Here is a 27693-nt window from a genome sequence, read left to right as displayed (position 1 = left end):
GTCCTCCTGCTGTGATTTCCCTGCTTCGTCCTGTTTTTAACACGAAGCTCAGCTTATAGTCACTGCATGGCGTGAATCAGAATAGGCTCCTCAACAATAACAAGGGTTATTCATTCATTCTTTTCATCTTCAGTAAGTACTTTATCCTGGTCTGTGGTGTGAGGTAGATCCAGAGACTGTCGAGGCAGGAATACACCCTGAATGGAGCTTCAGTCTATCACTGGGCACAATGCGTACACACTACACACCCTCATTCACACCTTCGGGCAATTTACCATAGCCCTTACAGTTACTAGCATGTTTTTGGATAGTGGAGAACCCAGAGGAAACCTCGGTGTGCTTTCAGGTGTTCTATCTTTAATTTATTCTCTACTGGTAATGTAGGATTCTGACTTTTGTGTACTATCTACTGGACTCAGTTGGATGTAGATTCTTCCCACTAGACCTGCTGTATTGGCACAAACCAGAGCCGAACTACCAGTAACCTCATCTAATCTCCTCTGTTGTTTCAGTCTCAGACAGCAGTGGTAGGTGGGCTCTGGAATTGCCAGTCTGCTGTAAAGAAAGCTGATTTCATCTCAGCTTTAGCTTCCCATGTCTTTCTTGACTTTCTGGCACTAACGTAGACCTGGATAGCTCCACAGAACTCAGCTACACCAGCTGCTCTATTCTCTGCTTATGCTTTTGCTCACACTCCAACGAGAAACTGGCAGGGGTGGTGGTACAGGTCTGCTGTTGTCTCGGAGATGCTGCTTCACACCTCTCTCTCTCCCTGTCTCGTCTCAACATCTCATGCTTCGAATTCTATGCAGTTACAGTTACCTCCCCAATCAACCTTCTCATCATCATCATCATCATCATCATCATCTACCACCCTCCTGGTCACCTAGGAGACTTTCTTTTTAGAAATGGACATGCTCCTTAGTCTTTTCCCTACCGACAGCACCCCTCTTACAGTTCTTGGAGACTTCACCCTCCCCATCTGACAAGTTCGAGTCCTCTTGCCTTCTCCCTCTTCTGCATTTCTTCTCCTTGACGTTCAACAGCTGCCCACTCACACACAAATGTCATGGACCTTGTCTTCAGCCACCCCTCTCCAGCTACAGATGCACTGCTACCCCACTCCACACCTCCTATCATCACTTGGTATCCTTCACCATCACCCTCCCTATCCTGCCTAAAACCAGCTATCAATACTTCATGCATTTCTATCCAAACAGACCGCTCAGGTGCTGGTTCGGTCTCTTGTCATTTAAAGACTAGACTACTGCAGCTCACCCCTGGCAGGTCTGCCTCTGAGCGCATTTCGACCTCTGCGACTGATCCAGAATGCAGCTGCTCGACTTGTTTTGAACCTTGCTAAGTTCTCCCACACCGCCCCATTGCTACGCTCCCTCCACTGGCTTCCTGTAGCTGCCCACATCAGATTTAAAACACTAATGCTTGCGTACAAAGCCAAAAATGCACCAGCACCCACTTACCTCAAATCACTTATCACACCCCGCACTGCACCCCCTCTGATCCTCCAGCACCGCTCGACTGGTCCCACCATCTCTCAGGGTACACGGAAGGCATGCATCAAGACTCTTAAGTACTTAAATTAGCATCGTTTTTCATTAAATTGTGTTGTCTGTGTTTTTCTTAATATATTTCCTCCCAACAAAGTTTTAATACTGATGCTATACTTAGTCTGTGACCTAGTGAACCAGTATCGGGATGTATTTACTGATAGACTTCAACACACTTCTGTACGTCGCTCTGGATAAGGGCGTCTGCCAAATGACATAAATGTAAATGTACACAAGGTGAATATGCAAAACTCTACACAGATATTTCCCCAAGCTCGGGTTTAAGCCAGGGATCCCGGAGGCATGAAGGAGCAGCACTGTGGCATCCAAGTAAGAGGTGCATAAAGTGGATATAAAAGGTCCGCAAACACGTTAAAACGATGAAATAGTGCAACAACTCGGAACCTGTGGGGTGACCTGAAGTGGGCCGTGCACAGGAGATGCTCTCACAATCTGATGGAGTGGTTTAATGAAATCAAAAGGTGCTTCAACAAAATATTAGTTTAGGGCTGTGTAGACTTTTTATATCTACGGTACATGTAACGAACGAATGAATGTATTCTACATGACTTGTAAGTTGCAGTGAATAGAAATCTTTCTGTTAACCCTTTTCTTTTGCTGTGCCTCTTTTCTGAACAGGAAAGGAAAATATCTCGTTTTGGTAGCAAGATAACATCTGAGTAGAAAAGTACAGAAAATGGTTTTGAAAGTTGTCTTACTCTTTCATGGGTCTAGACCCACGGTCCTGGGACATCCAGTATAACCGGGGGGGCTCGGTGATTTTTTTTTTTTTTTTTTTTGTGAAATCACAATCTGCATAACTAATTATTATCTTTATTATTGAGCTCTTACAGTTATTAACATTTTTGTGTGCTGACTTGGATTGAACAAGTTTCACCAAACCTCAATATCTCAAGAAGTAGGATTATAAATAATGACACCATATGACTCCATTTTAATAAACGTGTGGAAAAGCTCTATGGCACCAATAAATTCATTCATTCAGCTTCATTCATGCCATTGTCTTGGTAAGGATTCATAGCCTATGCTGGGAACACTGAAAATACTGGGAACGCAAGTTGGGAGGTGGCAACAGCCTAAATATCCGTCCATCTTCTATACCGCTTACTCCTTTTCAGGGTCATGGGGAATCCTGGAGCCTATCCCAGGGAGCATCGGGCACAAGGCGGGGTACACCCTGGACAGGGTGCCAATCCATCACAGGGCACAATCACATACACACTCACACACCCATTCATACACTACGGACACTTTAGACTCGCCAATCAGCCTACTATGCATGTCTTTGGACTGGGGAGGAAACCCCCGCAGCATGGGGAGAACATGCAAACTCTGCACACACAGGGCCACGGTGGGAATCGAACCCCCGACCAGCCTAAATATGAATTATTGTACTTATTCGAGCGATAAGCCTAAGCCATAATACAGCAGTGCTACATATGAAAACTGCCTGAAATTTTGTCCAAAAGCCAAACGAATTAAATAGGATACAGGCAGCAGGATGAAGTGAGCTCAACAACAGGAGGATATCTCGTCATTTGAGCCACCTGTGAATGGGATTACAACCACACAGCAGCCATACCTAATAGGAAGTCCTGTCGTTGAACAGGAAATGGGCACGATGACACACAAACCTACACGCTTGCTGTTCTCTTTAACACTTTGTTTAAATGAAAGTTGATTGAAGTCACAGTTCCATCCTGAACATCTGTTTAACCTGGCAGATGTGTGTGTAATATGTCCATCAAACTCACGCTGGCCATTAACCAAACACATACGGAGGCATTTCCACCTTCAGCTCTCATCTGTGTCCGTTATAGGTGGAAAAGAAGCTTTTGTTATTAATTTGTTCGTACCTCAATTTGTACTTAATATTATCTAATGAATGTAATTTTCCAAAATATAACCATATATGTATTTTAAAGCACAGAGACAATGATAAAGCAGTTACTGGAGATGAATGAACGATCATGGTAAGTGCATCATACAATGGGTCTTGTAGGATCCCATACACCTGATACACCCCTCTGTCCAACTCGGCACTATTTCATTTCTTTTGAAAATATGTGAAAAGGGTGAAACCGTCAAAGCAGATTTTCAACTCAGCTAAAACGTAACATTTGAAATACAGCAAAATCTGCAAATCAACTGTTCGAGAAGCCTGGGTCAGAGAGCCGAGAGACGTTTCCAGGCTCCATGCAGTGTGTGCTGCATATCAAACACAAAATACAAAAGCAGAGCGCCGCAGAGGAGGAGGAGGCGGAGCATAAGGTCACAGCGTCCACGGGCGCCCATCTTTATGAAAGTCTCAGATACATAACAGACATATTCTTATTGCAAATGCAATTTATTGGTCAATGGAGCATTTAAGCTTTTATACACTTACGTAATGCTGGCACAGAGACGAGAGGCAAACCACAAATATACTAACTACAGTTAAACCAGATTAAATGAAATACAAAATGTCATTAATTTTTTTTTTTTAATGCAAAGAAATAAGATCTAAAGTCAAAACATTTCTTTCAAATAAAAAAAACAAAAACAAACAAACAAAAACATGGTGACATGGGTTATAGATCATCGAAGCACATGTTTTTCCACATACTTTCTTCCCAATAAAAAAAGAGCTGGTGTTAATAAATACCAATTGCTGACCATATTAAGTAAAAAAAACAACTGATAAAAGTGGCACTATAAAATAAATAATCATCATCGTTTGAATAATTGTGTGTAGTGAAGGAAGTCTTATAAAATGGATTGGGATGGGTGTCGTGAACAGAATGGAGTTCAGGGATTTGGCAGCACAGCTATCAGGACTCCTCAATTACCTGCAAGAGGGAACAATCACAGCACTTGTTAAGTACAAGGCCTTAAAACCCACACACTAATCCCGTACTTTCAAACTTATTTTATTACAAATCCAACCCACATATACCATAACAGCTATAAAGGATGAAAATACCCTCTTTCTTGCCTTTATGCTGCAAATAGGTCTTTTTATTTCAGGGTTTTTTTTTTTTTAAAAGATGGTTATTTATTAATTATAGACTACAATATGAAACTATGTGGTTCATTTAGCCTCTCTAACAATCCTCACTGTAAGTACGGGCAAAATACACTTGCTTTTCCAGGCAGGTTCATGGTTGTTTTTTTATTTATTAGAACTCTTAATACATTCTTAGTATTTTCAGGCATGTTGCTAATTGTTTTTGTTTTGTTTTACAGCTGTTGCCTGAGTTATGAAGGTCAACACAATTGTGTCTCAGTTCATATGGGTGTTCTGTAATCCTCCACATGACTAAGGAAAGTTGACATCGGTCACTTCAAATTTATTCCCCGGTGAAAGAGGAAGTCATGGATGACAGTTTAAGGGTTCGTAAAAACACTCTAAACCAGACGTGTACCGTGAGGGGAAATAATTCTGACACCTTCACGATTACACACGATGTCTTTTGACTTTGCACTTATGAATACCTACTAAATTTGTAAATTAATATCAACAACAACAACAACAAGTTATGAAGTCATAAGCATATGCAACCTGGGACTCATCCTGCCTTGTTCTCAACAGGCTGGTGGTGTAATGGTGTGGGGAATGTTTTCATGGCACACCTTTGGCAACTTAATAGCAATGCCACATCCAATATTATGAGTACTGTTGCTGATATGTGCATCCCTTTTAAGGCCACAATTTACCATCTTATAATGTCTTTTATCCAGCACATAACATCCCAAAGCACAAATCATCTCAAACTGGTTCCATGAACATGACAATAAGTTCTGTGTATTTCAGTGACCTCCCAAGTCACCAGATCTGAGAGTCATGTCAACGAGGACCAGAATCTCAACGGGATGTTTCCAACACCTTATGGAATCATGTGGAACTGAGGCTGTTCTGACAGCAAAGCAGGATCCTACCTGGTATTAGTTTGATGTTCCTAATAAAGTGGCCATGAGTGTATACTGTATCTGGTGTGAGATTATGCCAATTATCCACAAAGTCATTGTTTTATAACCCATCTTTAGCAAGGGTGCCAATAATTCTGAAGCTGATTAGACACATTACGCTATACTGTAGTTATAAAATGAGCTTGAGTGTAGATTTAAACGAGTATTATGAGTACGGCCATTACCTATCGAGGCAGGTAACCACATCCCGCACCAAGCTAATGAGCTGCTCGTGCTCCTGAGGGTTGGACATCACAATACTGTGGAGCTTCTTCATGTAGGAGTCGATGGAGTCCAGACTGGCGGTCTCTCCACTGCCTGCAGGAACACAGCAGAGTGACACAGGGGGGCACTAGAGAGCACCAAGTCCATATGACTGCTTTGATTAAATACTTCCGTACTGTAGCCCTGTTATCTCAAAGACTTCACCCTTTGCCATAACTGAAGACATTGCCAAACCTTTATCTTTCTGAGATATAATTTTATTTTTTTTTTACTTTAAAGACTCCTAAAGAAAGCATTTTGAGCTCCTTTCCATACAACACAGAAGCTGTTATTACACAAGTAAGGTTCCATGTAACTATTACATATTACATACTGTTCACTGAGCTTCACTAAAGAAGACGCTCTTCGGATGTTGACAACCGTGACATTGTTTACTGTGGACACGTGCGTTTGTTTGGTTTCTGTTCCGGAGTATTCTGTCACGTCGCGAGACGTAAGGGAGTAGAGTACGGAAGCAGGTAAAGACGTATTTATTTAAGGGCAGGCAGACAAATCCACATCGTAATCCAATAAACGTAGCCAAGACAGGCAAAGGGTCGGGCGATCGGCAAACAGGCGTAAACGGAGCAAAGCAGGAATCAAAGTCACGGTCGAAGAAAACGGGATCAAAACAAGAAACATGAACTAGTGCTATGGACTGGGAGCGGAAAAACCAGCGGGGACTAAATGAACTGATCTATAGTTTAAACTAACTAAATCTATCAAGGAACATAACATTAGCAACGTATCTAACTATACTATATCTACTATAATACTCCGTGAGGCGTACAGGGACGCGAGCGGTATATATCCCCAATATCATCAGCCGAATAGAACCCAATAGAACCATTTTCTGCACTCTTGTCAAAGCACTTTTTAATGCACTTTTAGCTGTAGGCTGCAGTGTGTTCCATTCTTTCAGCAGTCAGTTATAGGCCTAACATCGGCTATTCAAGGGGGGCTCAAAGATGAGCACATCAAAATATTTTTATTTTACTCATTTATTTATTTCAAGTTATATTGTGCCTTGTTGGTAGCCTATGCCTGCTGGAATGAAAAGTGTTGAATAAATATTTTGAAATTGTAGTTTTTGTAATTGATTTTTTTTCTTTGAAAAGCAAGACAAAATAGTAAAAAATCACATTTTGACTATTTAATTTATGCAATGGTGAAAAAAAAATGGTAAAATAAATGGGAAAAAAAAGTGAAAAAATGTGTTCGGTATTCGGCCAAGAATTTTCGTTTCGGTGTATCCCTAAATAAAAAGACTCACATTTACTGTGTATATATTTTACTGTGGATCATCCAAATTCTACCCTTTTACCTACTGAAAAATAAATGATGTGATATTAAGAGATCAGTAGTGATGCTTGAAAACTTTCATTCATGCACTATATGTAAATCGATAAGACTGTCCGGAGCCCTGCACTCCCGCTCTCTTTCTGTGTGTGTGTGTGTGTCTCACCAGGCAGTGGCACACTGGAGAAGCTGTGTGTGAGCGCCGATCGCAGTTGGTCGAGGTGCTGTTGCAGCAGGCCATTGCGTGTGCGCTCCTGCAGCACATCTCCCTCCAGGCGCTCCACAGCGCTACGCATACTCTCCACATGTTTCTGCAGTGCTGCGTTGCGCTCCTCATACTCCATGTTGGTCTTACGTAACTGACGCAGCTCTGCCTCCCGTGCTGCGCAAAACACATAGAGTTTAGAGGGAAGTGTGCGCACACACACACACTTTTCCATGACATGTAGACAGCATCACGAGTGCGAGTGCATACATCACTGTGTGCAAGGTGGTCACTCTTAACCATATTTATGTGCAGTGTTCTTGGAACAGATGAAATGCAGCGATGAAAGTAAACAACTGAAAATCTGAGTGCGCTATAATCAGTTTAATTACACGGTATAATAGTCTGAAAAAACATCATATTTTCATTTTGCATAACAAAACTTGGCATTCAAAACCACAAAAATGAATGTCTGAAATATAATAATGGAAAAAATAAAGCTGACGTCGCAGGAAAAAATAAAACCATAGAGTACAATAGTGTGAGCTTCTGGATGTGACGGCAGTCTGAACTCAATAACTCACCTTTACTGTGGTTGAGAAACTCCTCAGTGAAGATGGGAATATCAAACACCGAGCGATCCTTCAGACCGCCGTCATTCTGAGAGAGAGAGAGAGAGAGAGAGAGAGAGAGAGAGAGAGAGAGAGAGAGCGAGAGAGCACACGAGAGCCTCACATTTCAGGAATATAGAAATATGCTGTCATTGTTTCGAATAACAGGAGTAGCTGTAACATAAGCTGATCAGCTGCAAATCATTCGCATGTATTATTGCACTGTTGAGTATGGATTACGCGGTCATTTAGTCAGGTTTAAATACATTTCAATTGCAGACAAATTTAATGATAATTATGTGAAACCCTGTACTTTTATATTAGTTGCATAAATTAAAGAAATATAAAACATGAAAAAGTTCCTCTACACTCTAGCACCGAGTGACCGATCTAGTAAGTCTCAAGTTGCAATGTGCTGTATACTGCCGGACTTCCGATGGCACATGACATTAGAGATGACGCATTATTGTGCGAGGGATCACGTAGAGGTGCTCTGAACAAAAAAAACTGTATGAATTTTTTAAAAAATAGCAGGTGAACTATTTGCAAAAAATTGGAAATACACAGACGTTTTTACTTCTGTTTGGTTATGACATCATTTAAAGCTGAGCTTCCTAAAGCTCTAAAGAAAGAGTTCAGAGAGGACAAACACTCTGCTCTGATAAAGTGTCTTTGTGGGTTCAGCTCAGGTTGTCTTACCTCATGAAGAGCTTCCCTGGCAGCCTGCCGGCCCACATCTGTTACACACAGAAAGGGTTTGAGAAATGGGTAGCAGTTAATTAATTGTTTCTTGTATGATGCTTTTCTACCATACTGAACTGATAAGACTGTACAGCATGTGAGAAGCTTATCACACTTCTCCACTAAGACACATGCTCAAAACAGACAGAAATAAATGGATCTGTAGTAACAGAGTTTCTTTTAACACCTAAAACACAAAATATAGGTATGAATATACAGTATTCAGGTTACATACATTAATACTTCTTTCAGATTAGCTCAGTAATTTAATCAGAAAATAACATTATTCTCCAACAGCTAATAATATGATAATATATTTAATGGGAACAAGGGTATAAGACATGATAATCTCGGGTTACTGTCTGTGTGGAGTTTCGCATGTTTGCGAGGTAGGTGGACTGGCTATGCTACATTGCCTGCACTGAATGAGAGAGAGAGATAGAGCGAGAGAGAGTGTGCGTGTGTGAGAGAGAGAGAGTGCGCGCATGTGTGAGAGAGAGCGAGTGAGAGAGAGAGAGAGTGCGTTGTGTGTGAGAGAGCGAGAGAGAAAGAGAGAGTGTGCGCGCGTGTGTGAGAGAGAGCGAGAGAGAGAGAGAGAGTGTGCGCGTGTGTGTGAGAGAGAGCGAGAGAGAGAGAGAGTGTGCGCATGTGGGTGAGAGAGAGCAAGAGAGAGAGCGTGTGTGGGAGAGAAAGAGAGAGTGCGCGCATGTGTGAGAGAGAGCGAGTGAGAGAGAGAGTGTGGTGTGTGTGAGAGAGCGAGAGAGTGTGTGTGAGAGAGAAAGAGAGAGTAAGAGAGAGAGCGAGAGAGTGTGAGAGAGAGAGAGCGAGAGAGTGAGTGAGAGAGCGAGAGGGTGAGTGAGAGAGCGAGAGGGTGAGTGAGAGCAAGAGAGTGAGTGAGAGAGCAAGAGAGTGAGTGAGAGAGCAAGAGAGTGTGTGAGAGCGAGAAAGAGAGAGTGTGTGTGTGAGAGAGCGAGAGAGTGTGTGTGTGAGAGCGAGAGAGTGTGTGTGAGAGCGAGAGAGTGTGTGTGAGAGCGAGAGAGTGTGTGTGAGAGCGAGACAGAGTGTGTGTGAGAAAGGGCGCGAGACAGAGTGTGTGTGAGAAAGGGCGCGAGACAGAGTGAGTGTGTGAGAGCGAGTGTGTGTGTGTGAGAGAAAGAAAGAGTGAGAGAGAGAGCGTGTGAGAGAGAGAGTGAGTGTGCGAGAGAGCGAGAGAGTGTGTGTGAGAGAGCGAGAGAGAGTGTGTGAGAGAGCGAGAGAGAGTGTGTGAGAGAGCGAGAGAGTGTGTGAGAGAGAGAAAGAGAGAGAGTAAGAGAGAGAGTGAGAGGGTGTGAGAGAGTGAGAGAGTGAGTGAGAGCGAGAGTGCGAGAGTGAGAGAGAGTGGGTGACAGAGCAAGAGAGAGTGTGAGAGAGTGTGTGAGAGCGGGAAAGAGAGAGTGTGTGTGTGTGTGAGAGAGCGAGAGTGTGTGTGTGAGAGAGCGAGAGAGTGTGTGTGAGAGAGCGAGAGAGTGTGTGTGAGAGTGAGAGAGTGTGTGTGTGAGAAAGAGCGCGAGACAGAGTGTGTGTGTGAGAGCGAGTGTGTGTGTGTGAGAGAGAAAGAAAGAGTGAGAGAGAGAACGTGTGAGAGAGAGTGAGTGTGCGAGAGAGCAAGAGAGTGTGCGAGAGTGTGTGAGAGAGAGCGAGAGAGTGTGTGAGAGAGCGAGAGAGAGTGAGAGAGCGAGAGAGTGTGTGAGAGAGCAAGAGTGTGTGAGAGCGAGAGTGTGAGAGAGCGAGAGAGAGAGTGAGAAAGAGAGCGAGTGTGTGTGTGAGAGAGAGAATGTGACAGAGCGAGAGAGTGTGTGAGAGAGCGAGAGAGTGTGCGAGAGAGAGCGTGAAAGAGAGCGAGAGAGTGTGCGAGAGAGAGTGTGAAAGAGAGCGAGAGAGTGTGCGAGAGAGAGCGTGAAAGAGAGCGAGAGTGTGTGAGAGAGAGCGAGAGATTGTGTGTGAGAGAGCGAGTGTGTGAGAGAGCGACAGTGTGTGAGAGAGCGAGAGAGAGTGTGAGAGAGCAAGAGAGAGTGTGAGTGAGAGCGAGAGAGACTGTGTGTGTGAGAGAGCGAGCGAGTGTGTGTGAGAGAGCGAGAGCGTGCGCACGAGAGAGAGCGTGCGAGCGTGTGTGTGAGAGGGAGAGCGAGAGATTGAGTGTGTGAGAGGGAGCGAGTGAGCGAGTGTGTGTGTGTGAGAGGGAGAGCGAGAGAGACTGTGTGAGAGGGAGAGAAAGAGAGAGTGAGAGAGAGAGAGAGTGAGCGAGTGTGTGTGAGAGGGAGAGAAAGAGAGAGAGTGAGAGAGTGTGAGAGTGTGTGAGAGAGAGCAAGAGATTGTGTGAGAGAGCGAGAGAGAGTGTGTGAGAAAGAGACCAAGAGAGAGTGTGTGAGAAAGAGACCAAGAGAGAGAGTGTGTGTGAGAGGGAGTGAGAGCGTGCGCGCGAGGGAGACTGTGTGAGAGGGAGAGAAAGAGAGAGAGTGACAGAGAGTGTGTGTGAGAGGGAGAGCGCGAGAGTGTGTGAGAGAGAGAGCGCGAGAGTGTGTGAGAGAGAGCGAGAGAGTGTGTGAGAGAGAGAGCGAGAGAGAGAGTGTGAGAGAGAGCGAGAGAGAGAGTGTGAGAGAGAGCGAGAGAGAGAGTGTGAGAGAGAGCGAGAGAGAGAGTGTGTGTGTGTGAGAGAGCGTGAGAGCGTGTGCGTGAGAGAGAGCGCGCAAGTGAAAGTGTGTGTGAGAGGGAGAGCGAGAGAGACTGTGTGAGAGGGAGAGAAAGAGAGAGAGTGAGAGAGAGTGTGTGTGAGAGGGAGAGAAAGATAGAGAGTGAGAGAGAGAGTGTGTGAGAGAGAGCGAGAGAGTGTGTGAGAGCGAGAGAGTGTGTATGAGAGAGTGTGTGTGAGAGAGCGAGAGAGTGTGTGAGAAAGAGAGCGAGAGAGAGTGTGTGAGAGAGGGAGCGAGAGCGTGCGCGAGAGAGAGCGAGCGAGCGAAAGTGTGTGTGAGAGGGAGAGCGAGAGAGACTGTGTGAGAGGGAGAGAAAGAGAGAGAGAGTGTGTGTGAGAGGGAGAGAAAGAGAGAGAGAGTGTGTGTGAGAGGGAGAGAAAGAGAGAGAGTGAGAGAGAGAGTGTGTGAGAGAGAGCGAGAGAGTGTGTGTGAGAGAGAGCGAGAGAGAGAGTGTGAGAGAGAGCGAGAGAGAGAGTGTGAGAGAGAGCGAGAGAGAGAGTGTGTGTGTGTGAGAGAGCGTGAGAGCGTGTGCGTGAGAGAGAGCGCGCAAGTGAAAGTGTGTGTGAGAGGGAGAGCGAGAGAGACTGTGTGAGAGGGAGAGAAAGAGAGAGAGTGAGAGAGAGTGTGTGTGAGAGGGAGAGAAAGATAGAGAGTGAGAGAGAGAGTGTGTGAGAGAGCGAGAGAGTGTGTGAGAGCGAGAGAGTGTGTATGAGAGAGTGTGTGTGAGAGAGCGAGAGAGTGTGTGAGAAAGAGAGCGAGAGAGAGTGTGTGAGAGAGGGAGCGAGAGCGTGCGCGAGAGAGAGCGAGCGAGCGAAAGTGTGTGTGAGAGGGAGAGCGAGAGAGACTGTGTGAGAGGGAGAGAAAGAGAGAGAGAGTGTGTGTGAGAGGGAGAGAAAGAGAGAGAGAGTGTGTGTGAGAGGGAGAGAAAGAGAGAGAGTGAGAGAGAGAGTGTGTGAGAGAGAGCGAGAGAGTGTGTGAGTGAGCGACAGTGTGTGAGAAAGAGAGCGAGAGAGAGTGTGTGAGAAAGAGAGTGAGAGTGTGTGAGAAAGAGAGCGAGAGAGAGTGTGTGAGAAAGAGAGCGAGAGAGTGTGTGTGAGAAAGAGAGCGAGAGTGTGTGTGTGTGAGAGAGCGAGAGAGTGTGTATGAGAGAGCGAGAGAGTGTGTATGAGAGAGCGAGAGAGTGTGTATGAGAGAGCGAGTGAGAGAGCGAGAGTGTATGAGAGAGCGAGAGAGTGTGTGAGAGAGAGTGTGTGAGAAAGAGAGCGAGAGTGTGTGTGTGACAAAGAGAGCGAGAGAGAGTGTGTGAGAAAGAGAGCGAGAGAGAGTGTGTGAGAAAGAGAGCGAGAGTGTGTGAGAGAGCGAGAGAGAGAGTGTGTGTGAGAGAGCAAGAGAGAGTGTGTGTGAGAGAGCAAGAGAGAGTGTGTGTGAGAGAGCAAGAGAGAGTGTGTGAGAGAGCGAGAGAGAGAGAGTGTGAGAGAGCGAGAGAGAGAGAGTGTGAGAGAGCGAGAGAGTGTGTGTGTGAGAGAGCAAGAGAGAGAGTGTGTGAGAGAGAGCGTGTGTGTGAGAGAGAGTGCGAGAGAGTGTGTGAGAGCGTGCGTGTGTGTGTGAGAGAGCGAGAGCGTGCACGCGCGAGAGAGCGAGCGAGCGAGTGTGTGTAAGAGAGAGCAAGAGAGCAAGAGAGAGAGCGAGCGAGAAAGTAAGACAGAGCAAGAGAGAGAGAGAGCGAGAGCGAGAGAGAGCGAGCGAGCGAGCGAGAGAGAGAGAGCATGGTTCCTTGTGAGTGACTGGTGTCCCATTTGTCTCTTACTGAAGGTGGAATAATGAAGAACTAATAGAGAGGTTAACGAGCACACGGTGACGCTCTGTACACTGATCCGTCTGCTTGTTTTCACTCTGTACGTTCACCAGGAAGTCAGTGAAGGGAATACACTGTTCAGTGCTAATCCTGTAATGCATTAAATCAGTCGGCCAGATGTTTTCCCCCTAAACATCCAACCCCTGGATTATTACTAAACTGAAACCATGCATGATGAAACATACAGGAAACATCTGTTTAAATCCAGAAAAATCTGTAGCTCTCGTGCTTACAACTTGATTTCCAAAAGACACTGGAATAACTGGACAGAGAACAAAAAGAACAAAAAGAAACCCTTTTCACAGTACGTGAGGATGCAGGTTTCTCCTGCGTGTACCTCCTCGCAGTCGCTTCCCCTTCTGCTTCTCCTGCACCTTCCTTTTGAAATGCTTATAGGCTTCTGTCTGCTGATATTTCTCCAGTTCCCTCATGTAACGCTCCTTATCTTTCTCTGCCTCATCCAAATAGCGCTAGAGAGAGAGAGAGAGAGAGAGAGAGAGAGAGAGAGAGAGAGAGAGAGCGAGCTTTCTCAGTTTGTGACATACAGGATTCCACCTGAAGCAATTCACGGCTCATAGAGCAGAATTATAGCACCGAGTGTGTATTTAAAATCGAGTGAAAGTGTTCTACACGACTAACACAAGGCGTGCTTGTTTAAATCACAAGTAGAACGACATTTTAAATACAAGTGCAAACCTAATAAGTCTGTGTGCTGTGTCCTGACCTGTTTCTCCTCAGGAGGCAGCTTGCTCCACTCGTTGCCGAGCATCCTGGTGATCTCTGGGAAGGGTACGTCCGGTCTCTCGGCCCTCAGCTGCTCCCGCCGATCGTTCATAAACCGCACGTATCCTGTTAACGGGGCTTTGGGCGCGTTACTATCCTTCATTGGTTTCTTCCTCTTCCTCCCTTTAGTCCAGCTGGTCCTGCGTGGCTTCTACAGAGACAAATTTACACCGAATATATACAATTACCCAAGACATCTTCACATCACTTCTCCTGTGGAACTGCATGTGCTGTGCGAGTTGTTCGATTCCTCGTATCCAGCAGAGGCGCTGAGAATCACCGGGATATCCTCTCGTTGTAGCTCGAGTTTTATGAACACCAGACAGGGTTCCCCATCACTCAGAACCAGTGGGAAGGCTGCAGTGAATCCTGTGCTGACCGACTGTCATTTTGTGTCTTATCTTTATGTGAATGTAATGCAATTAAGAAGCAGTCTTCATATTTGAGATATTTTAGATGTTTGAGGCTTATAATGTATTGTGAAAATGATATTTTTTGCTGATTACTTGGTGATAATTATCTTATACACACACACACGCATACATATGTGTTATAAATATTATATATATATATATATATATATATATATATATATATATATATATATATATATACACACACACACACACACACACACACACAGTATCTCACAAAAGTGAGTACACCCCTCACATTTTTGTAAATATTTGATGATATCTTTTCATGTGACAACACTGAAGAAATGACACTTTGCTACAATGTAAAGTAGTGAGTGTACAGCTTGTGTAACAGTGTAAATTTGCCGTCCCCTCAAAATAACTCAACACACAGCCATTAATGTCTAAACCGCTGGCAACAAAAGTGAGTACACCCCTAAGTGAAAATGTCCAAATTGTGCCCAATTAGCCATTTTCCCTCCCTGGTGTCATGTGACTTGTTAGTGTTACAAGGTCTCAGGTGTGAATAGGGAGCAGGTGTGTTAAATTTGGTGTCATCGCTCTCACACTCCCTCATACTGGTCACTGGAAGTTCAACATGGCACCTCATGGCAAAGAACTATCTGAGGATCTGAAAAAAAGAATTGTTGCTCTACATAAAGATGGCCTAGGATATAAGAAGATTGCCAAGACCCTGACACTGAGCTGCAGCACGGTGGCCAAGACCATACAGCGGTTTAACAGGACAGGTTCCACTCAGAACAGGCCTCGCCATGGTCGACCAAAGAAGTTGCGTGCACGTGCTCAGCTTCATATCCAGAGGTCGTCTTTGGGAAATAGACGTACGAGTGCTGCCAGCATTGCTGCAGAGGTTGAAGGGGTGGGGGTCAGCCTGTCAGTGCTCAGACCATACGCCGCACACTGCATCAAATTGGTCTGCATGGCTGTCCCAGAAGGAAGCCTCTTCTAAAGATGATGCACAAGAAAGCCCGCAAACAGTTTGCTGAAGACAAGCAGACTAAGGACATGGATTACTGGAACCATGTCCTGTGGTCTGATGTGACCAAGATAAACTTATTTCCTTCAGATGGTGTCAAGCGTGTGTGGCGGCAACCAGGTGAGGAGTACAAAGACAAGTGTGTCTTGCCTACAGTCAAGCATGGTGGTGGGAGTGTCATGGTCTGGGGCTGCATGAGTGCTGCCGGCACTGGGGAGCTACAGTTCATTGAGGGAACCATGAATGCCAACATGTACTGTGACATACTGAAGCAGAGCATGAGCAGTATGCAGTATTCCAGCATGATAACGACCCCAAACACACCTCCAAGACGACCACTGCCTTGCTAAAGAAGCTGAGGGTGAAGGTGATGGACTGGCCAAGCATGTCTCCAGACCTAAACCCTATTGAGCCTCTGTGGGGCATCCTCAAACGGAAGGTGGAGGAGCACAAGGTCTCTAACATCCACCAGCTCCGTGATGTCGTCATGGAGGAGTGGAAGAGGACTCCAGTGGCAACCTGTGAAGCTCTGGTGAACTCCATGCCCAAGAGGGTTAAGGCAGTGCTGGAAAATAATGGTGGCCACACAAAATATTGACACTTTGGGCCCAATTTGGACATTTTCACTTAGGGGTGTACTCACTTTTGTTGCCAGCGGTTTAGACATTAATGGCTGTGTGTTGAGTTATTTTGAGGGGACAGCAAATTTACACTGTTATACAAGCTGTACACTCACTACTTTACATTGTAGCAAACTGTCATTTCTTCAGTGTTGTCACATGAAAAGATATCATCAAATATTTACAAAAATGTGAGGGGTGTACTCACTTTTGTGAGATACTATGTGTGTGTGTGTATATGTATATGTATATATATATTCAATCCACAGAACTGTATTATGAGTTTCTTTCAAACTGTAGCTGGTGTCTTCTTTGAGAAATTGGCCATGGCACCGTTTTTGCAGTGGCCATTTATTTGTTTTTATTTTAACATGTAATAATGTGTTGTCTAATTGACAGTATCAGGGTAATATTGCAAACTGTATTCAAGCATTTTTTTCTGCTGTAAAACACGACTACTTACCACAGCCCTATTCCAGAGACGGCACCTGGTCTCGTCAGTATAGGGGATTATAAAGGCCTGCCATTACAATACATTGCTTATAGGCACTTTCCACTTGTTCAATCAAAATCAGCTGCTGTGTTACCTCCTCTCCATTCCTTTGGCTGCCGTTATCAGTGTTCGCCCCAGGTGAAGCACTCTGCTCTTCCATGACCTCTGACCTCTTCAAGGGTTGAGCTGAAAAACACATATGGTAACATACACCATATTATACATTAGTGCATATTATGTCACACACATCCTGAATTTCATCATACAGTAATGTATATTGACTCACAGCTGTATCTACAACCCCAATTCCGAAAAAGTTGGGACAGTAAAGAAAAAACTAAACAAAAAGAGTAATTTGAAAATTCTGTTCACCCTGTACTATACTGAAAACATATTAACACATTTGATATTTTACTTTGTGAATTTAATTTATTTTTGAAAATATACACTCATTTCAAATCTGATGACTGCAACACACTCCAAAACAGTTGGGACAGTCGACTGTTTACCGCTGTGTAACATCACCTTTTCTTTTAATAACACTTATTAAGCGTTTGGACGCTGATTGAAGACACCAGTGGGTTAAGTTTAGAAAGTGGAATTTTCCCCATTCATCCATTATGCATTTCTTCAGCTGTGCAACTGTACGGGATCTTCGTTGCCTTATTTTGCGCTTCATAATGCACCACACATTCTCAATCGGAGACAGGTCAGGACTGCAGACAGGCCATGCTAGCATGCAGACACACCCCCATACCATGACAAACGCTGGCTTTTGGACCTGACGCTTATAACAGCTTGGACGGTCCTTTTCCTCTTTGGCCCGGAGAACACGATGGCTGTTTTTTCCAAAAACTATTTGAAGTGTGGACTCGTCTGACCACAAAACACGATTCCACTGTGCTATATGCATCGGTGGATGCAGCGGCGAATGGTGTTGATTGACAAAGGTTTCTCAAAGTATTCTCGAGCCCATGTCAGGATCTCCATTAGAGACTACTGACAGTTTTTAAGGCAGTGACGTCTGAGGGATCGGAGATCACGCGCATTCAGAAGTGGTTTTCACCCTTTACGCACCGAGATTTGACCGGATTCCTTGAATCTTTTAATTATATTGTGCACTGTAGAAGGTGAAATGTCCAAAATCCTACCGATTTGTCTTTGGGGAATGTTGTTCTCAAAGTGTTGGATTATTTGCTGATGCATCTGTTGGCAGATTGGCGAGCCTCGACCCATCCTTGCTCTTGAAGGACTAGACCTTTTTTAGAGGCTCTTTATATACTATGATTAGACGATTGCCTCACCTGTTTCACATCACCTTCTTATTTCAACTCGTCACATCGCTATTAGTCCTAAACTGCCCCGTCACAACTTTTTTTGGAACATGTTACACGCATCGATTTCACAATAAACATCTTCAAAAAAAAAAAACAAAACTATGCAGTTCATTTGGCAAAACATCAAATACCGTATCTTTATATGTGTTTAGATCAAATACAAGTCGAAGTACATTTACAAATCACTCCTCTTTGTTTTTATTAGCACTTTCCATACTGTCCCAACTTTTCTCGTAATCGGGGTTGTACAACACCACATTTGGCACTCTTGAATGGCATAAACCTCCATTACGTATGAGCTAAATAAGGATCTAGAAACTAAAGAAGTACATGTCTCGTCTCGACCCATGGCTGTCCAACCTGTATGAACGTTTGAGCATGATAAGTTAAAACATTGTACTCTGTGACTTAAAATAGCAAATTTGTATTTGCCATTTTAAGTCACAGAGAATAGTGTTTTAACTTATCGTCTGCAACTGGAGGAATGAGGTAAGTGTAGAAAGATTTCAAGGCAGTAAAAAAAAACAAAAACCAAGAACATGAGTGCAATAAACACACTGGTACAACTAACACTGTCATGGAGCCTTGTAAGCCTTTAAATAACTGCGCTGGATAATAATTTACATCCACCAATTTAGGATTGAGCTACCTCGGGACTAGATGTATCTAGAGATATATCTAATCTATATCTCATGCTTTCACCGAATTCATTTGTTCAGCCCTTACCAAACAAGTGTACACGGTGAAATGCGTCTTTCAACGCTGTAATCGTTTACAGTTTAGAGCTCCAGGACACAACATTGACGTTAACCTTACAACACAAAGCACAACAAATCCCTCCCCGGCCGTGTCCCAAACGCCCCTATATTACCTATATAAGCACACTATACTCAATATAAATAAGTAGCGTCTGCACCCTATGTAGTGCACTAGACTCGAAGAGTGAGCCAATTGGGATTGAACCAGTAAAGTTAGCGCGTCGTGTTAGCCAAACACCTGGAAAGATCCCACCACCTCGTCTGTAAAATATTATTATTTTGGTGTTTAAGAAAGCACAAGGCAATGCAGAGCAACTCGGGGTCAAGGTAAAAGTTCACACTGACCTGTAATTTGATCTAAACCGAATGATTCAGAGTAGATTCTGTACAAGGCAAACTGAACTAACCAAAACAATACAAATAACCAGACGTTTTACGTCATCATATCGCGACAGGCATGCAAAACGAGCGGTCTTCCGGTCCGGTGGGATTAATTCAAGTTGTGAAAGACATTTGACTCAATTTATATTAAAAAAATAAATACGTGTTATATAGTATTTTTTATAAGGTTGTTCATATGTACTGTCATCAACCTGCTATTACCGACGTAAAAAGATATAAACATTCTTCAGTAGCGATAACTATTTTACCTGGCGGAGGGATTCCTGGAGAGTGCGAGATCCGGTCACTTCTTCTCGGGCATACTCAGTGTACTGCGTGAACGCACTATCGGCTCTTTAGCGCCGTCATGCGGCAGGAGCCCTTCCGTGTTTTGGGCTGAATTTCAATGATTTGTTTTTAATGTGTTTAAAAAACAAAAAACAAAAAACAAAAACAAATTCCTACTTGTACATTGCATACTACACCAGTTATAACTGTATACTACACAATAGTGCACGTAATATTATGCAATAGTGTATATGTGATAACTACACTTTGTTATACTGACCAACATGTGCCAACAGAAATTGTCCACAGATTTCCCTCAGAATTCCATTAAACTTGCTTCATTTTTTTTGTGCTGGATATTTTCACAGTTACTCTGACTCAAAATAGGAAATATGATGCAATGAGGAGGTGGGGAAAGACTTTAAGCCAATAAAAAAGGAACAGAATAGCAATAAATAAAGATATGGCACAACTAGCATTTAATAGCTGTCGTTCTCTCCTGAATTGAGCCATCACAATCAGCTCAAGAGCTTCTAGGACAAACTATTAGGATACATCCAGCCTTCTCTGTACCCTTTATATTTTTAATAGCCTTTAGTAAGCTTTCGAATAATATTCATCTGCCAATTTAAAGCTATAGGATTAAGCTATCTATGGACTTTTATTTTTATCGGGTCAGAATTTAGATATCTAGCACTAGTGATAACCTCGTGCTTTTTCCAAATTGATTTGTTCAGCTGAATATAAACATTCATTATTGAATGATTATTAATCACAAGACTGTTATTTAAATTTAACGCAGTCTCAGTATGCAGTAATTTTGTGTCAGTGTCGTGTATGACTGAATTCACATGATCAAATGCACATTATTTTATAATAAATGCAACATTTTAATGGAAGCCAGTGTAGTGTGGATAAAAAAAGGAGTAATATGGTGAAACTTTCTGGCTCTAGTAAGGGCTTCTGCATTCTGGATTAACTGGAGCTTGGTTATTCACCTACTGGATCACCCAGACCAGCAAGGCGTTACTAATAGTCCAACCTATAGAGCAAAATCTGAACTAGTTTTTCTGCATTATGAAATACTATTTCTTAGCTCAATAGTTGAAAAAAGGCCACCATAGTAATCCGCAAATGATGCAGCTGAAAGACCTATGAGCATTACTATATAGTCATACGTATGTATCAAATTCTGAGTATCTTCATGGCATTATTCTGTCCAAAAATCCGAAACCCAGATGGACAGACCGAGAGACAGGGCTTTAACTGGGGTAGATGTGAGGTTTGAAAAACAACCTGGCCACCTCATTATGCCTGCATGTTTTCATAGGTGTATGTGTGCATATGTTTGTACACTATATGGCCAAATGTTTGTGGACACATGACCATCACACCCATACATAATTCTTAAAATGTTTATTCCCTCTTTACTGTTATAATAAGCGCCACTCTTCTGCGAAGGCTTTCCACTTGAGTTTGGAGTGTGGCTGTAGGGATTTGTGTTCATTCAGGTACAAGAGCATTAGTGAGGTCAGGCATTGATGTCAGGCAAGGAGGCCTGGGGTGCAGTCAGTGTTCCAGTTCATCCCGAAGGTGTTCACCTTGGCAAACCATGTCTTCATTGACCTCACTTTGTGCACAAGGGCATTGTCATGATAAAGCAACTTTAGGGAAGTCTTAATGCTACAGCATTAAAAAACATTCTAGGAAGTTGTCTGCTTTGTGCCAACTTTGTGGCAACAGTTTGGGTGTGATGGTCAGGTGTCCAAATACGCATACAGTGTATCATAGCTCAAACGAAGGAGATTTCTGAGGACCTCAGAAAAAGAGTTTTTGATGTTCACCAACTCTAAAGAGTCTGGACTCCACCAATCCACAGTCAGACAGATGGAGGAAATTCAAGACCATTTTTACCCTTCTCAGGGGTGGAGACCAAAAAGATCACTCCAAGAGCAAGATGTGTAATAGTCTGCGAGGTCACAAAGGAACCCAGGGTAACTTATAAGCATCTAAAGGCCTCTCACATTGACTAATGTTAATGTTCATGATTCCACCATCAGGAGAACACTGAACAACAATGGTGTTCATGGCAGGGTTACAAGGAGAAAGTCACTGCTCTCCAAAAAGAACATTGCTGCACCTCTGTAGTTTTGTAAAGATCACATGGACAAGCCAGAAGGCTATTGGAAAATGTTTTGTGCATTCCAGCATAAGAACCTTATGCCATGTGTGAAACATGGTGGTGGTAGTATCATGGTTTGGGCCTGTTTTGCTGCATCTGGGCCAGGACAACTTTCCATCATTGATGGAACAATGAATTCTGAATTATACCAGCGAATTCTAAAGGAAAATATCAGTACATCTGTCCATGAATTGAATCTCAAGAAGAAGTGGTTCATGTAGCAAGACAACGACACAAAGCACACAAGTCGTTTTACCAAAGAACGGTTAAAGAAGAATAAAGTTAATGTTTTGGAACGGCCAAGTCAAAGTCCTGACCTTAATCCAATATAAATGTTGTGGAAGAACCTGAAGCAAGCAGTTCATGTGAGGAAACACACCAACATCCCAGAGTTGAAGCTGTTCTGTGCTGTGGAACGGGCTAAAATTCCTCCAAGCCGATGTGCAGGACCGATCAACAGTTACCAGAAACGTTTGGTTACTGCTGCACAAAGGGGTCACATCAGATACTGAAAACAAAGGTTCACATACTTTTACCACTCACAGATTTTCCACAATAAATAAATGACCAAGTATTATATTTTTGTCTTTATTGTTTGATTGGCTTCTCTTTATCTACTCTGAGGACGTGTGAAAATCTGATGATGTTTTAGGTCACATTTATGCAGAAATAGAGATAATTCTAAAAAGTAGAAGCATCACTGTAGTGTAATGCACATGCCAGGGAAAGATGTGCCTACGTATGTGAGGGGCCTCATGTTTACTTGCAGAGCATTCCAGCATAATTACTTTCTTCCTTCGTTATAAAAGAGACGAGAGAAACGAGCCAAGGGAGGGGGTGGAGGGTGGAAGCAGAAAGAGGAGGTGGATTGAGCTCTCTAATTAATTCATGTGGTCTGAGGGAACACTTTTATGATACCCACAGAAACAATAACACAGGCTCTTAGAGAGCAGCAAAGATTCCAATCTTTAGCATCCAATAAATGATAATACATTTCGCACTAGACACAGTATTCTTTAAACATAGGCAATGTAATTCTGTCTATTATAATATGCTTTAAACATTTTGTTTAAAATGGAGGACAAGATTTTTATGTATTACGGATTCTTATATTTGCTAATGAGCGTTATTTGCTACGAAGTTCTCTTTTCAGTCTTCACAACTCATTTTATATCCAAAATTCACGACCACTACCAAAATACAAGAAACATATCTCAAAATTGTTTTGTAGTGCAATTATGCATTTTCTCTTTGGTTGGTAGTATACTAACATTTCATTTCAGTCATAATCACTGTATGTTACTGTATGTTATAGACCATGTCACATACAACGATAACAATCAATTACAAATGAAAAGAAAGGATGATTCTAATAGTGTAATAGAAAGAAAATCATGTAGTTTACTGGAAAAAATATACAGTATATTACAGGCACAGTGAAAAGCGTCCTTTAGCCACTGGGAAAAATGATTTGTATCATCCATCTTAATAATCAAGTTAGGAATCCAACCTTTATTAGATCATGAGAATTTTCATCAGAAAGTTGGACGTTAAAGAGCCCCATCGTTGATGATCTGCAATCTTTGGCCTGTTTCCTTTATTGTTTTGTTACCTCAACTCTTAACCTTCCCCAAAATGTAATTAGCTTCTCTATATTGTGCTAGATTCAGGATAAGCGTTGCAGGATCTTTCGAATGATATTGCTGCACAGTTACAGTGAAGTTGTTTCTTTTTTATTTCCTAGAAAACTGTTTTCTACTTATTTTGTTTTGAACCTGAGTTCGGTTAAACAATGTGTGTAGACATCGAAAACTGGCAGGTAGAAATACAGGGTAATTAAACATAGTTAACATTTGTAATGAGCCCCATGCAGTATCAGTAAAATTAACCTAAAACGCCTATCTAAAGTACATTTACATTTATTCATTTAGCAGACGCTTTTATCCAAAGCGACTTACAAATGAGGGAATACAAGCAAAGCGGTATATCAAGCGGAGAACAATACGAGCAGTGCTACCATACAAGATCTTTTATTTGAGTTCTAGAAAAGCAAAGTGTGCTGAGTAGAGGTGTGAGAGCCAGAGTAGTAAAATTCAAGCTATTCTTGAACCATTTGGAGTACATACATGGTTTTGGTCTCTGAAGTTTTGTCCCCATCACTGTAAGTGCTACTGGTATTGAGTAATAGAGGTTTGAACACACTGAAACAGAAGGGTTTTTTTCACCTGATTTTTATTTATTTTGCATACAGAGGCCTGCAGATGCCGACAGCTAGGAGCTATTAGCTGGAAAACACAATTGTACCACAGCATGAAGCCTTTCCTAGTCCAAGTTCAAATTTGATAACAATACCAAATAAAATTAATAGTCTACACTTGTTTTTTTTAAGGGTATGTCCATGCATTTTTTTTTTTTTTTTTACCAAAACCTTGTGGAGACTCCAAAGGGCCCTCGGTAACCATGTACACATAACTAGGACAAAAAGGCTGCTACTCTTGATTTTTCTTATAATTATCATATCACATATCCAGCAATCTACAAAATTTTAATTTATATGTGTTTTCATATGTATATTCATAATTGAAACCTTTGTGAACGTTTACTCCCTCCTGTGCCATTGTTTACATTAGCTTTACACAGGGACTTTTAAGTTGAAGTGTTGAAACACTACCCATGAAGCAAGATATGATTCTTTTCAGCAGTTCATTGGCTACACGATGGTCCAGTCATTCCTTCAGACGCCATTACATAGCTCTCGGTAATCATGTAGGAAAGGGGGACAGAGCTTGCTACAGCACAGACTCTCATTGGATTTCGAAGCCTATAGACAGGACATGGAAGCTCCTATTGGTTCAAATGAGGTGTCATTGGATAGGTCTCAGCCCGGGGGCTGCTTGAGTACTGGCGTTTAGGTGTGTTCACTCACGGAGCGGGGGGAGGGTGAACCCGGGATTCTCCGGAGGGCAGGAGGCAGCATTGAGCTGTGACTAGAGCAGAGATGGCAGGAAATGAGGATGGTACAGGAAGTGAACTGGAAGATGGAGGAGAGGGAAATTTGAATGACGTAGGATGGAATGTAGTAACTAGGAAAGGGAAAAGGAAGAAATCTCGAGAACATAGTTGCAGCACGGATAGCGACGATGGAAGACCAAATCAGCAAGTACAAAAAATGAGGAAGGAATATAGGGTGGTCGTTAAGTCTGAATTACCAGGATCCTGAAATCCTGTGAAAATAACTGAAGGCTAAGTTGGGTAATATCGATCATGCAAAATTGTTACGTGATGGAAGTCTGTTGGTGTTTTGCAGGGATAGCAAACAAAATGGCTTTACAATTGTAGACATTGATGAGTAAAAGGGTAAAATGTGAAAGATGGGAGGAGAGGAAACGAGTGAAAGATGTGATTTATGGCATGTCAGTAAAAATGTCTGAGGAAGAAATTAAGAATAATATGTCGGGGGCAAAAGTCATTCAAGCCAGGCGATTACCATATGTCAGAAACGGAGTGAAAAAGGACAGTTTGTCTGTAATGCTGCAGTTCCAAGGGGGAATTCTACCGTCTAGAGTGATGGTTGGGTTTATGAGTTACATAGTAAGAGAATATGTACCACCACTTCTTAGGTGTTATAAGTGTCAAAGGTGCTGGCGTGTAGCAGCAGTATGTGAAGGTAAGCAGAGATGTGGGAAATGTGGAGGGGAACATAAGTATGGAGCATACGGTGAAGGGGATAAAATAAAATGTTGCAACTGTGGGGATGACCACAGTGTTGCATACGGAGGATGTGAAGCTAGGAAAAGAGCAGCAAAAGTGCAGAACATTAAAATGGCAGAAGGAATTTCATATGTGGAGACCCTCAAAAGAGCTAAGAAAACACCAGTATCAGGTTATGACAACATAACACCAGTCAAAAAGAAGTAAACCAATGCAGACATACCAAAGATGCAATAGTGATGAACAGAACAGAATTTTTGACACTTATGGTTAACTCTTCAGCACGAACCAATAGCAGAACAGAAAGGATAAAGATTATAAACAGAGCAGCAGAAAAATACTTAAAAGTAGAGGATGTTACAGTAGAATCAATTAATGAAGCACTCATGATGCATAGGTGGAATCACCGGAACACAAGGAACCTATGGGGAAAGTATATGAAAGGATTAGGCTTACTACACTGGAATGCATGAAGTCTTATAGCTAATGGACAAGAGTTGAAAAAGTTTATTCAGGATTATTTACAGCAGAAACCAGATATTATATGTATACAGGAGACATGGCTCAAGCCACATCTTGATTTTGGTATACAAGGATAAGATGGTATACGGAAGGATAGGAAATCAGGAAATGAGGGTGGAGTAGCTTCTTTTATAAAACAAGGCTTGAACTACAGAGAAATTAATAATCATGAAGAAGAGGTGATATCTGTGGAAATATGGTATGATAATAGGAGTATTAATGTTATCAATTATTATAACCCATGCAATAAACTAAGGAAAGAAACACTTGAAAATATTGGGAGTTTTAATGATAACAAGGTACTCTGGTGTGGTGATTTTAATGCCCATAATACTTTGGGGAAGCGCCTTCACCGATGTTAATGGTAATACAATTGAGGAAGTGATGGGTGAACTTAGATAAGTTTGTCTAAATGATGGTAGCGGTACTAGACTGTATGTAGTAAGAGGAAGAGAATCTGTGCTTGACCTTACTATAGCTTCTGAGGATGTCTCAGAAAAGAGCACACGGAGAGTTTTAAATCACATTCAAGTCTACATTAGGTAGTGATCATTATCCTATTTATTACACACTAGGTTTGGAAGTACAAATGATTGAAGAAGAGTGTATGCTTAGAGAAATGTGTACTGGGATAAGTTTAGCACAATATGCAGTAATAGATTAATTGAATTGTCTGAATTAGGGATATAGGAAGTATATTATAGGAATGCAACTCAAGCATAAGCAATATAATACATAATACAGCAGAGGAGATAATTGGTAAGGAGGCCATGGTGGAATGATGAGTGCAGAACAGCTGTTAGAAACAGAAACAGTGTATTTAGGAAGGTGAAAACATCTCATTCATTCCCATGTATAATTAATTATAGGAGAGTAGAACTATAAGAATGCAAAGCGAAATTACTGGAGAGAATTTTGCAATACAACAGGAAGGGAAACTCAGATCTCAGATATATGGGGTATGATAAGTAAGATGGGAGGTAATAGAAAGAATAGCAATATGCCTGCTCTTCATAATGCAGAGGAGGTGGCAATTTCAAATAAACAAATAGCAGAAATGTTGGTGAAAGTTTTTGTTAATGTCCGTCCATCTTCTATACCGCTTTATCCTTCTCAGGGTCATGGGGAACCTGGAGCCTATCCCAGGGAGCATCGGGTCCAGGGTACACCCTGGACAGGGTGCCAATCCATCACAGGGCACACTCACATACACACTCACACACCCATTCATACACTACGGACACTTTGGACATGCCAATCAGCCTACCATGCATGTCTTTGGACTGGACCGGAGTACCCGGAGGAAACCCCCGCAGCACAGGGAGAACATGCAAACTCCACACACACAGGGCCACGGTGGGAATCAAACCCCCGACCCTGGAGGTGTGAGGCGAACGTGCTAACCACTAACCACTAAGCCACCACATTTGTTAAGGTGTACAGCAATAATAATCTAACAGAGCAAGCTAAGGAAAGTAGAGAATCGGTCAGAAGAGAAAATCCTGGAGTACTGGAGAAAAGTAGCACAAATGAAAGCCCATTAGATATTACTTTCTCTATATTTGAACTACAAAAGAGCTATTGCTAGGGCAAAGAAGACCGGTGAAGATGAGATATGCTATAGTATGATTGAACATCTGTCTGATGAGGCACTTGCAGCTATACTGCAAGAGATTAACAAGGTGTGGATAACAGGCGCGCTACTATCATTCTTTAGCACTACTAAAGAATGATAGTAAATAGGTTAATGTATTATTTTGAAAATAGAGGGCTTTTTTCTTCACAAAACCGAAAGTGGTTTTCGGCGTGGTCGCAATACAATGGGTGCAGTGTTGCCTAGAATCAGACATGAGAAAGGCTCAGATCTGTAAAGAAACTGTCATAGCTGTGTTTTTCGATACAGAAAAAGCATACAATATATACGTACTCATACTATGTACAGCCGTGTAAAGTTCTCCTAAGAA

At 42.5% G+C, this 27693-nt stretch overlaps 1 protein-coding gene across 4 annotated transcripts; it reads right to left on the bottom strand.

Annotated features, from left to right (window-relative positions):
* Positions 1 to 3485: 3485 nt before the first annotated feature.
* Positions 3486 to 19115, bottom strand: hmg20a (high mobility group 20A). 4 transcript variants are annotated; one of them, XM_053642019.1, is made up of 9 exons: positions 18991 to 19111; positions 16645 to 16736; positions 13966 to 14175; positions 13579 to 13711; positions 8616 to 8653; positions 7890 to 7965; positions 7267 to 7482; positions 5723 to 5855; positions 3493 to 4417 (listed from the first exon to the last, which is right to left on the bottom strand). In XM_053642019.1, exons 2-9 carry the CDS (start codon positions 16708 to 16710, stop codon positions 4414 to 4416), a joined length of 876 nt encoding a protein of 291 aa, XP_053497994.1. In that variant the 5' UTR covers positions 16711 to 16736; positions 18991 to 19111; the 3' UTR covers positions 3493 to 4413. The 4 variants fall into 4 exon arrangements, with proteins under 4 accessions (XP_053497998.1, XP_053497994.1, XP_053497995.1 ...); XM_053642020.1 differs by lacking the exon at positions 18991 to 19111 and adding an exon at positions 18614 to 18954; XM_053642023.1 differs by lacking the exon at positions 18991 to 19111 and having other exon boundaries at positions 3486 to 4417; positions 16521 to 16736.
* Positions 19116 to 27693: the final 8578 nt, after the last annotated feature.

This window comes from Ictalurus furcatus, chromosome 14, assembly GCF_023375685.1.
Source record: "Ictalurus furcatus strain D&B chromosome 14, Billie_1.0, whole genome shotgun sequence".
Taxonomy (NCBI): Eukaryota; Metazoa; Chordata; class Actinopteri; order Siluriformes; family Ictaluridae; genus Ictalurus; species Ictalurus furcatus.
This window is presented reverse-complemented; position numbering and strand designations above follow the sequence as displayed.